The sequence below is a fragment of the Rhinolophus ferrumequinum genome, chromosome 7 (assembly GCF_004115265.2).
Source record: "Rhinolophus ferrumequinum isolate MPI-CBG mRhiFer1 chromosome 7, mRhiFer1_v1.p, whole genome shotgun sequence".
NCBI lineage: Eukaryota > Metazoa > Chordata > Mammalia > Chiroptera > Rhinolophidae > Rhinolophus > Rhinolophus ferrumequinum.
The window spans coordinates 45564027-45576376 of record NC_046290.1 but is presented as its reverse complement, the minus strand read 5'-3'; the positions used below and the strand labels follow the sequence as shown (position 1 = coordinate 45576376).

At 43.7% G+C, this 12350-nt stretch overlaps 1 protein-coding gene across 2 annotated transcripts in view; it reads right to left on the bottom strand.

The window, feature by feature from the left end:
• The window catches only part of MAP1B (microtubule associated protein 1B), a 96412-nt gene that overhangs the window by 4817 nt on the left and 79245 nt on the right, over positions 1–12350 (bottom strand). For both annotated transcript variants that reach the window (XM_033110453.1, XM_033110454.1), the window contains 2 exons: positions 4372–10870; positions 1195–1433 (listed from right to left, as the gene is read on the bottom strand). In XM_033110453.1, the coding sequence (XP_032966344.1) occupies positions 1195–1433; positions 4372–10870 (6738 nt within the window). The remainder of the gene's footprint in view (positions 1–1194; positions 1434–4371; positions 10871–12350) is intronic.

The window sequence follows — 12350 nt, the reverse complement described above, 5'->3', positions numbered from 1 at the left end:
ATACCTGGTAAGTTTTCCATTAAAGATATTGTACATTTAATCCAAGGAGCTTTGGTTATTATTGACGTTCAAAGCCCTCTAACACTTCGTATTGAGAACAAAGATTTGTATCTTTAACATGTATGTGGTTAGGGATGGAAAAGTGTGGTAAGTGGGCACTGGCCTGAATAATAAAAATTCCATCAGTATTCCATAAGAGGCCACTGGTGCTTCTCATAAAATTTCACATGATTAACTAACAAGTAATACTATTTATTGTTATGCAAACACAGTGTACTACCCTGTTTCCCTGAAAATAAGACCTAGCCAGACAATCAGCTCTAATGCATCTTTTGGAGCAAAAATTAATATAAGACCTGGTATTATATCATACTATATTATATTATATTATATTGGGTCTTATAGTAAAATAAGACCGGGTGTTATATTTTATTATTGTCATATTATATTACAGTATACTGGGTCTTATAGTAAAATAAGACCGGGTATTATATTATATTATATTATATTATATTATATTATATAAGACCGAATCTTATAGTAAAATAAGACCGGGTCTTATATTAATTTTTGCTCCAAAAGATGCAGTAGAGCTGATTGGCCAGCTAGGTCTTATTTTCGGAGAAACATGGTAGGTGACTGTGCAAATCAAATACAACTTAGATAAGCAAAGATCCCAGCCGAAATAACAACACGTGGTTCTTGGCCAGTCATGACGTTTGTGAGTTGGGACTATCCTAGTGGGGACCACCATCAGCAGTGCTCCTCCTGTGGCATTTCACATGCATAGTTGGTTTTCTAAATGGCCACACTCTTAGCTTTGGTCTATTCGTGAAACATAAAGGAGTAAAAACAATTCCTTAGCAGATCTCACATGAAAATATGACTACTTTGATTCATACACATATACTCTTGGTATATTAGGGGCAAGGACAAGTGATCTTAGGCCCATTTTGCAGATAAGTAAATTATGCCTTAGGGTGGTAAAGTGGCTCTCCTCCCAGGCCATGGTTATTACTGGTGCCCAGAATAATATTTTAGACGACCTTCTGTGTGTGAAATCCACTTTGTCCTCAGGATATTTCAGGAGTGACAGATCCATGGGGGACCACACAATCACAACACAAAGAGTCCTTCCCTCCGCCTCTGGGCACAGCTCCTCATGCAGTGCAGACGCTGTCCTGGAGCTCCTACCTGCATGTTGCTGCCCCACTGGGCCTTCCCCTCCAGCAAGGCATCCAGGACGGCCCGGCTGGGCTCCTCAGCAGCGGGGTCATTCCCACTCACCACGTAGTAGGACGACCTCACTCTCTTGAAAAATTCAACATCGACATTCTTACTATTGCTGTGGTTGGGAATATAGCACAGGTCCAAATACACAGGGGGGCCTGGAGGCACAGCTGAGGGCTTGGCCGTCTTGGTGGTTCCTGGTCCTGGGTGAATTAACAAAGAGAAAGCCAGGGTCACAGGAATTCAAGAGACCCACAGGTCCAGTACACCTTCCCTACTCATCCTCAAGAAGGTCCATAGGACATGCAAAGGGGGCCCGGGCATTTCCCTCTCTTTGTAGAGGGCATTTAGTAGTGGCAGTTTGAGAAGATATAAGGAGGTTATTTGCCATCTCACCAGGAAATGAAGAATGGAAAGGTTTCCCTTTGTGGACTGCCCATTAGGAAGTAAGAAGAGTTTCAAGGCATTCCCAAACGATGGAACTAAATGGTAATACTTCTCCTAAAAGAGGTACTAATGTGCATCTTAATTTGAAAAATGATCTAAAAAATAGATTTTAGAAGTCAAAAGGAAGCAGCTGCATTTGGTAAACTATAGTTAAGCAATGTAGTAATCCCCTGTTAGGGTCTCACTTGAGAGCAATTTGGCCACAGCTGAATATCATACCCTAACATTTGACCTAGTAAATGGTTCAGATCTTATCCTCATATGATTCCCGAGGCCCTCAGCACCTTAACCTCAGTCATACACAGACGAAACGCCATTTTCTCCCCTCAGCACAGGACTCTGAAAAGTGAGATACCCCAGGCTACACAAGGCTGGATACCAAGCTTTGGCAAGAGGAAGGTTCAGAGAGACTAGGCTTTCTCTAGCCAATCAGGACATACCAGACTGGGGAAAGAGTCACCTGGCTGCTAACATTCCCAGTCTGGGTCAGAAAAGGCCTGGGCAAAGTCAAGATTCAGATTAACCCAAAAGTTTCCTGGCATCTTGTTTGAGGAGCTCGCATTCTGCCTTGTTCTAGTCAGAAGGTTTAAACTTTTTGAAACATTAATAGAACTAGCATTCTAAGGCACTGTTCTTCACCCTGGCTGCATAATTAGAATCACCTAGCACACTTAATGCTGACGCTCAGGCCCCTCGCCCCAGGGTCTGACTTAATGGGGTTGGGGTGAGGGCCTGGGCACCACGATCTTTTAAGAGCACCCCAGATAATTCTAATGTGTAGTTGGTCTGAGACCACTGCTGTAAAGTCATTTAAAATACCAACTGTATACTTAATCCTATTTCCTTTCTCCATGGGATGTTTAGACTGTCATCCTAGAGTCAAAACCACCAGGGAACTCCATGAACTGTCCAGTTTTATTTTTAGGGGGTTGGTTGGAGGAGTGATGAGAACCAGCCAACTGATATTTAGATACACTGACTCATTTTATAAATAGATGCACCAGCCATTTTAATGAATCTGAGCTGAAAACCCTCAAACTATCCATGTATAGGCCACCAAAGAACTCTGACTTATAGAAGTTTATGAGGTACAATTCTAATAATTAAAAATGCTGGTAATTTTCCCTTGCGCACTAAATCACTACCATCAACACCAAATGAACACTGCTCATATAGAAGAACAAGCTGAGGAAATTGCCAAAAGTTGACCCAGGTTTGTTTTAAAAATCAATTAATAGTGCAATTTTGTCTTTTTAGAAATCTATTAGGGTGCTTGCTTTGGCAGGACGTATACCGGAAATCTATTGGAAAAGCATCTTCAAATTAACTCATCTTTATTTATTACTTTGCCTTAAAATTATCTCTTTAAATGACAAAAATGTTTTAAAAAATCAATTGTGTGGGCTAGAGTATACATGTTTGGCAAGTTGGGTAGCAAATTTCAGTTGGCTTTTATCTGTTTGAATGGATTTCGTGTTTTATCCATTCAGGTCAGTTGTCACCTCTTATATTCATTATCTGGTGATTTTCCATTAATTCTAAACATGAATAAATTGTTCTCTACATGCATGTAAAAAAGAGGAAATCTGATGAGAACTGAGTCTTGAAATTGGTCCTCCATGTTGATTAAAGTAAAACTTTGCACTTGTAATGCTTCCTAAAAGGTAATGAATTTGAAAGTCCCAATGTTCATCTATCAGATTTTCCCTAATAAATCAAGGAAATGTTATTTAAGTTATTTTTGCTTTACATATTTGGGTCAATTTACATTACTTTGTGAACTGTGGTCTAAAATCCCAGAATAACTACATAAAGCAAATAAAATGTATTAATGCAAATCCCTGTGATTGGTTTGAAGCAAAATGAAGCTGGGCAGTCAGAGATCTGTTCCATCAAAAACCCAAGTCATTGCGGAGAACTTTATCAATTTGGGAATCGGAACCAAAACAGTAATGATCATAAGTCAGGGATATTGCTCCTGCCATATGCAATTTCAATCTGAAATAGAATTCTGAGTCTCTGTTAGCAAGACTGTGGAGATAAGAAGGAGATAAGAAGAGCCTTCAATATTCTTCGCTCAATTTGCTCTGGGTACCTACTGGTCAACTAAAATTATGGTATTTGTTGGCTGATAAGAAAACAGAGCATTGCCTTCAGCGAGGATGTAGCCCTAGCCTGATGATGTTTTCAGAAAAATGTTTATAATTTGTTTAATTTTAAAATGTTACAAGAGTTTTATTTTTGAAATTTTTAATGAAACAAATTGAATCTAAATCTTGGGCCTATGCTAATTATTCCAGGCTTGGCTTGGAACTCTGGTTCTCCCTGGGCCTTTGGGTGCTCCTGGCCTGTAACCTGAGCTTCATTCTGGAGCCAGCATAGCTGAAGCCATTGCCAACAGTTTTTTCTAAAGGAGTTTGAAACACATCTCCTTGGTTCTGAAGATTCAGAACAAGGCTCTGGTTGCTGTGTTGCAGAATGAAGCAAACCCAGGAATCACATCTGGTGAATCAGAGCTGCTCTGGGCCATATGCCGAGCTATCCCCAAGCCTACGGGCTACAGGGGGCCAAGAGCTATACCTTTTGGCGGAAAAGAATGGTAAAGGGAAGGGAAAGCCAAATGGAAATTCAAAGGTTCCAGGTAAAAGTGGACTAGTTGTGGGCTGTATCAGGATCCCGGCACCGTCCACCTACCTGCAGTTGCAGTCTTTACCGATTTGGATGTGGAGACATTGGTGGCATTCTTGGTCTCCTTGTCTTTCTCTTCCCCACGTGCAGCTTTGACCTCAGGAGTGGTGGTGGGTTTTGATGCTTTTTCTACAGATTCCTTCTTCTTAGGAGAAGCCACTCTGGACACCTTATCTAAGGATTCCTTCAAGCCCCCTGGTTTTGGTGAAGCTGCAGAGGGTTTGGACTTCCCATCACTCTTTTTGACAGGTGAAGATGACTTGGTCTTCGTACCTGGCTTTTTGGTTTTGGTCTTCTCTTTCAGGTCTTTTTTCAGAGCTTTGCCCAGGTTCTGCTCAATGGCCAAGGCCTCTGGGTCCATCATGGACACATCAGGGTGGCGTGGAGAAGGGCTGCGGTCCTGCATGGGGGCCGGAGGTGGGTCCATGTGTTTGTATGTAATGGTTTTGTCTGTGGGGATGGTTTCTGATTCATCTTCGGAGTCGATATTTGCATCAGCGGTGATGGAGGGGCACTCTTCTGTCTCTGGAGGGACATCGGAGTCGGTCTGGGATGGGGCTGACTCACTGACTGAGGTGGGAGGGGTTTCATCACATTGTCGCCCTTGTGGCTTTCCTCCTGGAGGTGGTGGGGCTCCCCCTGACTGAGTGAGGGGCTTCTCGGATTCTTCAGTTGCCTCTTCACTGGCAAACCATTCAAGAGGATTGGGATTAATGAAGGAAGGTGACAGCTCTGTCTTGGGATGCTTGTATTCACAGGAGGATACAAGACATAAGTCAACATCCTGGCGAGCCTCTGAGGGGGACTTCTTTTCTGTAGGGTAGCACTGGTCTGAAGTCTCATAGGAATATGTAGACCCCTGGGGGGTTCTAGTGACTTTCTCTGAAGTCTCATAACAGTATGTGGAAGTATCAGGGGATCGTGTAGTTTTTGTAGCGGTATGAAAGGAGTAACTTTCAGAGTCAGGGAAACTGGCAATTTTCTCAGTGGTCTCATAAGAGTAGCTGGAATCCCCAACTGTGTGGCCACCATCTTCAGAGTCGTCATAGCCATTGCTGATGTCATCCAGCAGCCTTCTAGACCTCTCAGTCTTTTCATAGTTGTAACCACTGATTTCAGGGGTTCTTACCGTCTTCTCACTTATCTCATATGAGTACCCACCCTCTTCGGGGGTCCGTGTGGTCTTTTCAGTAATTTCATAGGCATAGCCACCATCTTCAGGTGTCTTAGTGGTTTTCTCAATGGTCTCATAGGAGTAGCCACTGTCACATGGTGATTTAATAGTTCTCTCTGTCTTCTCATAGTAATAGCTATTCACATCTGGGGTCCGGGTAGTTTTCTCATGAGACTCGTAGTCATAACCTTCTTCATCTTGGGACCCAGTTGTTTTCTCAGGCTTTTGATAGGCATAGCTGAAGTTACCAGGTGTCTTCCCTCCGTTGTCCTTCTCCATATCAGATGTGGTCAAATCTCTATTCAAGGCTAGATGGTGTTGCATCGTATCAAATAGCATCGAGGCACGGTAGCCATAGGGCTCTGTGGATGTTGTTTCCATTGATGGAAGAGAGGAAGTGTGGCAAGCCATGTTCTCTTTGCCTACAGAGGTAGAATCTGAAAAACTAGGTGAATTTAAAGGAGAGGACTCTCTTGGGGTGAGTGGAGAGATATCAGATTTTGGTGACAGCTTCTCTCCTTCCAGACTTTGCACGTTTTCAGAGGTGAGTGAGGCATATAAGGATATATTTCTGGGAGGGGCGACATCAGATAGCATATCTTCTTGGAGAGGAGAAGCTATCTGAGAAGGGGTATGTGCAGAAGAGGTGGATGGGGAGACCTCGACCTGAGATACTGAGATGAGCTCAGAAAGATCATTATCTTGAGTGTAGGATGGCTCCTCCATTGGTGGTATCTTATGTGATAAACTAGAATCCTGCATGTCAGAAGGACTGTAGTCCACCTCAGTTGGCCCATTTTCAGTGATGTGAAGCATACTTGCACCCACCGTAGGGTGATCTGGAGACTGTCGACTGAAGTCCATAGCAAGGGAATGCTCAGGGGATTCTTGACCAAATTCGATGGACATTGAGGATTGTTCAGACCTATGATCTTGAACTGGTGTTCTGGATTTGGCTGTTTTAGGGGAGAAGTCTGGTGGAGAAATTGACATTGGTCTTGGGCATTCTTCTTTAGAGGGAGACATTTCTGTTTCCTGGAAGGTGGTAGGCGTTTGCACAACAGACACAGAAAGGGAGTCATCTACTTCTGTGGAATGTGGGGACCCTACCTCAGCATGCAGAGAGGGAGACACGTCATCTGTTGTTGGCTCCGGAAATGAGCTCGTAGCCACAGAAGCTGTGGAGACTGAGGCCACACCCTCCATATGAGAGTAAGTATCTTCTGCTACACCCTCATCAACAGGAGTAGCTGACTTGTCTGAGACAGTGCCTTCAGAAATGGACATTTTAGTGTCTTCTTTAAAAGATCCAAACTGACTGACATCTATTTGTGTAGGAGAAACATCTCCTCCTAACTTCCTTTCATCTAAAGCCAGTCCTGATTGAGAACTCATGGGTTCAATATCGTCAGTTTTCTTTTGTTGACCAAAGTCTTCCTTTATTGGTATAAAGTCTGTGCCTTTCCTTTCCTGTTTGTCTTGGGAAAGACCAGTGGAAATCATGCCAGAAACTGGGCTTATTTGGTCTGGAAAGCCTTGTTTTCCATTCTTTCCTTCAAAGGGGCTTTCCATACATCTACCAGGAACCTTGTCTTCAGCACTTAGAAAACTTTCATATGCAGACTCAGATCCGATCAGGGGGGGGCTCCGCAAAGGAGACAAAACTTTTTCAATAGGAGACTCTGAGTCGGGCACCGGTTCATCCATGGGGCTTATGGAAGCCCTTTCATTCTCATCTTTGGCATCACTGAATTCAAAACTCACTGGAACTGCTGGTGGTTTTTCAATGACTTCTGTGGGGAGGTGACTGGATTTCTCGTCAGTGGGAGATTGGTAGTAAGGTGTGTGGCCAGCACTGCCAGTCACAGACTGAGAGGGAGACACCACTTCCAGGGTCTTATCCTCAGGACTAGCATGTTCTTCAACTACTTCTTGGGTCACCTCAGGAGACACTGGGGCTGCTTCTGCCTTTGCTGAGACTTTAATCTCATTGGGTGTCAGAGAAAAGTTCACACTACGTTCACCCAGAGGGGTCTTTTCTATGGGCGGAGACGGACTCAGGGATGGGCTCTTGGATGGACTAAGTTTTTCATCTGAAACTGCTGAGACAGTGTCTTTAATAGCCAGTGTGGCACTGGCTTTCATGCCTTTCTCTTCAGAGCAGTAAACCTCACGTAGAACAGATTTGGTAAACTTATCTTCCTCCATGGATGAGGGTGGTGAAATGGTGGAGGCTGAGGCATTGTAATCTTTCCCATCAGTGGCATCTGTTTTTGATCCTTCAGATAATCCACTGAGCGATGTAACAGCAGGTTTGGAGTATTCCTGAGAATACAGCGAAGACTCATATTTGGTGATATTTACAAATTCTTGAGATGGGGACTCTGTCTCTTCATTGTTGGTCTCGTCACTCATCACATCACGAGGAGTAGACATCTCATCCATTGGGGTGGGCTCACTGGATATCTCAATGGTAGACTGAGTGTAGCCGGAAGTGGCAGTGAATTCTTCAGGCTGGTCTTCGCGATTCTCCTCATCAGAAGCGGTGGCCTCACTCTCCGAGCCTCCAGGTAATGTCTCATCATGAATTGAAGATGCAGGTTCCCGGGCAGGAGACTGGGCTCCCAGTTGCTTGGTTGAAGTGGTAAGGAATCCATACTGATCCTCAGCACCACTAGCCCCCGCAGCCTTGTCCACCACGGCCATCACATAATCTTCAGCGTCAGCTCTTTCCGGCTCATATTCTTCCTCTCTGGCATCCTCCGCTTTGTCCTCCTCATAACCCTCCTCTTCAGATTGTTCAGCTTCTCCTTTCTCCACCGCCTCGTCCATGTCTTCTTCTGCTCGGTCATCACCGCTGACCACAGATTCCCTCTTCTCCTTGATGTGCACATCTGCCTCGGCCTTTGCACTTTCTTCCTCCTCCGCGAGACTGTGCCTGGAGGTGCTCACACACACATTTTCTTCACCATCCTCTTCTGGCTCCTCCGCCTCCTCAGTTTCTGCCTTCTCCTCATAGTCTCCAGTCTCTGAGGATTCTTCAAAACCTGCTCCTTCATCTTCAAATTTTTCAATGTCGTCCACCCCCTGCTTCTCGACTGGCTCCAGCTCCTCGGGTGTTTGCTCACATTCACCCTCCCCTTCGGTGGTGGTGATTCCCTCATCAGGGGACTCGGCAGAGCCTTTGATGACTTCTGTCTCTTTCTGGATGACGTAGGCTTCGACCGGCTCAGTTTCCTTCAGTTTCTCTTCACCTTCAATCAACTCCAGCTGAGGCTTGATGTCTTTCGCTACATCGACCTCTTCAGCCTTTAGCTCTTCAAAGTCCTTGGTTAGGTCCTCGGGGGATGACATCAGGGACCTCTCAGCTTCCAGTTCTTTGACAGGGCCAGTGGTTGCTATTCCAGCTGCCGCCGCTGCCACAGCCGCTGCAGAGGCCACAGTGCCGATGGCTGCAGCTGCAGCCTCTGTTGGCTTGCCTTCCTTCTTAACAACTTTAATTTTCCCCTTCTCCTTTAGCTTCCCGGCAGCAGCAGATTCCTTCTTGACAGACTCTTCCTTCTTGGGTACTTTTGGTTTTAACGCAGCTGGTTTTTTTGCTTCAGATAGAGGCGTAGATGATTTTTTTGAGTCTTTAGGAAGTTTCTTAATTTCTTTTTTGGGTTCCTTTTCTTCCTTTTTAATTTCCTTCTTTTCTTCCTTCTTAACTTCCTTCTTGGCTTCCTTCAGTGGTGTTTCTTTCTTAACCTCTTTCTTGGATTCTTTTTTCTCCTCTTTCTTGATTTCTTTTTTGACTTCCTTTTTCACCTCTTCCTTTTTTGTTTTTTCCTCCTTCTTAATAAGTGTTTTGTCCTCCTTTTTAGCCACTTCTTTCTTTGGCTTTTCCTTCTCCTCTTTCTTTTCTTCAGATTTTGCCTTTGTTTCCTTTTTCACTGTCTTCTCCTTGGTGACTTTGGGTTTGACATCTGCGGCTTGCTTTTCAGCCACCTCGGCTTTCACTGGAGGCTGCTCTTCTTTGCTGGGCACCTCCTTTTCAGTCACTGGTTTGGTCTCTGTTTTTACTGGCCTGTCTTTTTTCACTGTTACCTTTTCTTTGCTTTCAACTTTGGGTGGCTTTTCCACGTGATTCGCTTTTGTGACCTCAGAGGTTTCTTCTTTAGACTCCTTTCGCACAGATTTGCTGGCCAGTGGTTTTGTGGCTGGCTTCAGACTTTCTCGGCTATCAGCCCTCTGTTTCAGTTTTACTTGTTTCACAGCAGGAGTGGCCACCTGGCCAGTTAGCTCCTTCTGGGTGGCCAGTGGCTGTTTCAGGAAGTCTAAATGTTTGAGCTTTTCCAGTCCTTCCAGGATATTGTATTGAGTGCTGTTTCCAGGAAATAGGACTCGGATGATTTTCTCTGCAGGATTTGCTGGATGCCACACAATCAAAGATGAGACTGACGTTAAGTAGGAAATTGGGATATCTATTTCTTGACCATTAGGCAGGATTAGTTCAGCCTTGTCTTTGTTAGTACCAGTCCACTGCTGCATAAAATACTGCATTTCCTTGCTGCTCTTGACTGGATTAAGCACATACATCTCAAGTTTACCAACTCCCATTTTTTGGAAAAGAATGACAGGATCAATGGTATTGCCTACACTTCGGTATAGAGGTTCTGGTTTCATAGACAATTTGTTTAGGTACTGGAGAGTGAAGCAAGCTTCTTCAATGCTTCTCTTCATCTTGATGTTTGGCTCTGGGTTTTTCAGATTTTCAGGGACATTGAGAAATACAACTCCTAAGTCAGGGGAGATGAGGTTTTTCATCCAGTCACTATTGGTGGTAGAGCCCTGAGACTGTTCTTCCTCAAGCTCTGCAATTTTCCGCTGTAGCATGCTGTTGATTCCAGGCAAATTGTCATCCCCAATGTGGGTGAGCAGGATGGAGTCCACTCGGTCCAAGTGTCGGATGAGCTTCCAGAAGCAGGATTTTCTTTCTGATCCTCCGTTGATGAGCATATTGAATCCGTTCACTGCAAACAATGCAGAATCGCCCCTCCCTCCTGGAAAAATGTAGCAACAGGGCTTGGAGAGCTTTAGAAATCCACCCGATGTGGGAGGTTCTAGGATATCAAAGGGAGATGGGACTTCCACTGATTCTGAGAGATACTCGGTAAACTCGGAAAGTCCTTCCATTTCCGGCAATATAGAAGCTGAGTTGAGTTTAATATTAATGAAGTCTTGGAGATTGTGTCTGTCAAGATTGGAGTTCTTCCAGTCCCCTTCTTCGGGACAGAAGAGGGTTAAACTAGCTTTGTTGGCAGGATGCGTGGTACTCAGTAATTCCCCAATCTAGGATTTAAAAAAGTAATAATAAACAGAGAAAGAAGAGGTTTAAGTGAATGTCACCACTGATGCATCATCTCCATCTATTACTAGATGTTATAGGATCAATGGATGCACATAGGGCTGATTTCAGAGATGCTGGCTGTTTCAATGCTGAAGTATTTCTGCAATGGTAGGCGAACAGCCTCTGTCCTGACTTCGCCCTACTACTTCCTTAGGTCTCAGTCACCACCCTCTGAGACATGTACATTGTCTGTTTTTGTCCAGCAGGGGAACTCCAGAACTCTGGTCCAATTCTAAGACCAGTGACCATCTGGAAGATCAGTGCCTGGACCACAGCGGTTATGAAATACATTGAATTCTTACCCCTGGGTACTTGCATGTAAAAATGCCCTTTAAAAAATATGGTATTATCACAGGGGAAGGCTATGTGAGTCATTTCACCACAGATAGAAAATGTTTTCCTTTATTCTACTGGGCTTGGTAAAAAGACCTGATGGATACCTTGAAGACATTTAGATATAGTGCACTTATTGTTGTCTACTTTTAGAATTTGGTAGGTACAAAGGATAAAAGTTTGGTGTAGTTCCCCACACCCTCCGGAAGACAAGAAGTTATAGATTGCTCATTAGACAAAAAAATGTATTAGTTCTGGCTTCAGTTCACACTATTTAAAACAAGAGTTGTTCACCCAGCAGATTCTCTACAAATACGAATACTTTTATTGAAGATATGATAATTAAAGCAACTGGGTAATTACACAAGCAAGTAGCCATTTTTGTCCCCCATTCACTAATATTTAAATTCAAGGTGGGACATTCTGCTCTCTCACAACTCCTGTTCTTTTCAGGGCAAGCTGTGGGTAAATGGCTAAGATCAAATTTGACTCAAACGTTTTTCAACACATTGTTTAGTGTTTCCCATAGGATGGGAATGCAGAAGAGCAAATCAGGACTGAAACAGAGATTGTGGTTCAATGAAAATGCTATTTTATGTTTCACTCCGTATTATGGCCATATGTTTCATGGTCTTAGCTTAGTAAACAGCGAGGGAGAATCAAGCCATAAGCTCCAGTCTTCTTTCAGTTGCAGCAAAACTCATAAATCAGCACAGACATTCAACGGAAAAGAGCTCTTTGTCCTTGATGGTAAATGATGAAAGGGCAAAGCAAAGACTCCCTATGGTCCAGGTATCCCTGGACCAGCAGGTCTGAATGCTCACCTTCTAGTATTAGAGTGGTTTCCTTTGTCTCATACAAACCCCCAGATACATTCTGAGGCTACTAGTGTATATGTATGCATAAAGGTAATTTATAGAATCTAAATATTCCTACAGGAGATTGCAGTAAAATAGCCATTTTTGTTTTGTTAGCCTATTCATTCCACATTTTATGTGAAGGGTCACAAAATAACAAAACAATAAGTCTGAGTTTGCTGTTTCCTCTGACTTAACTTGATAATCTCCTATAAAAGGGATAAGAATCAAC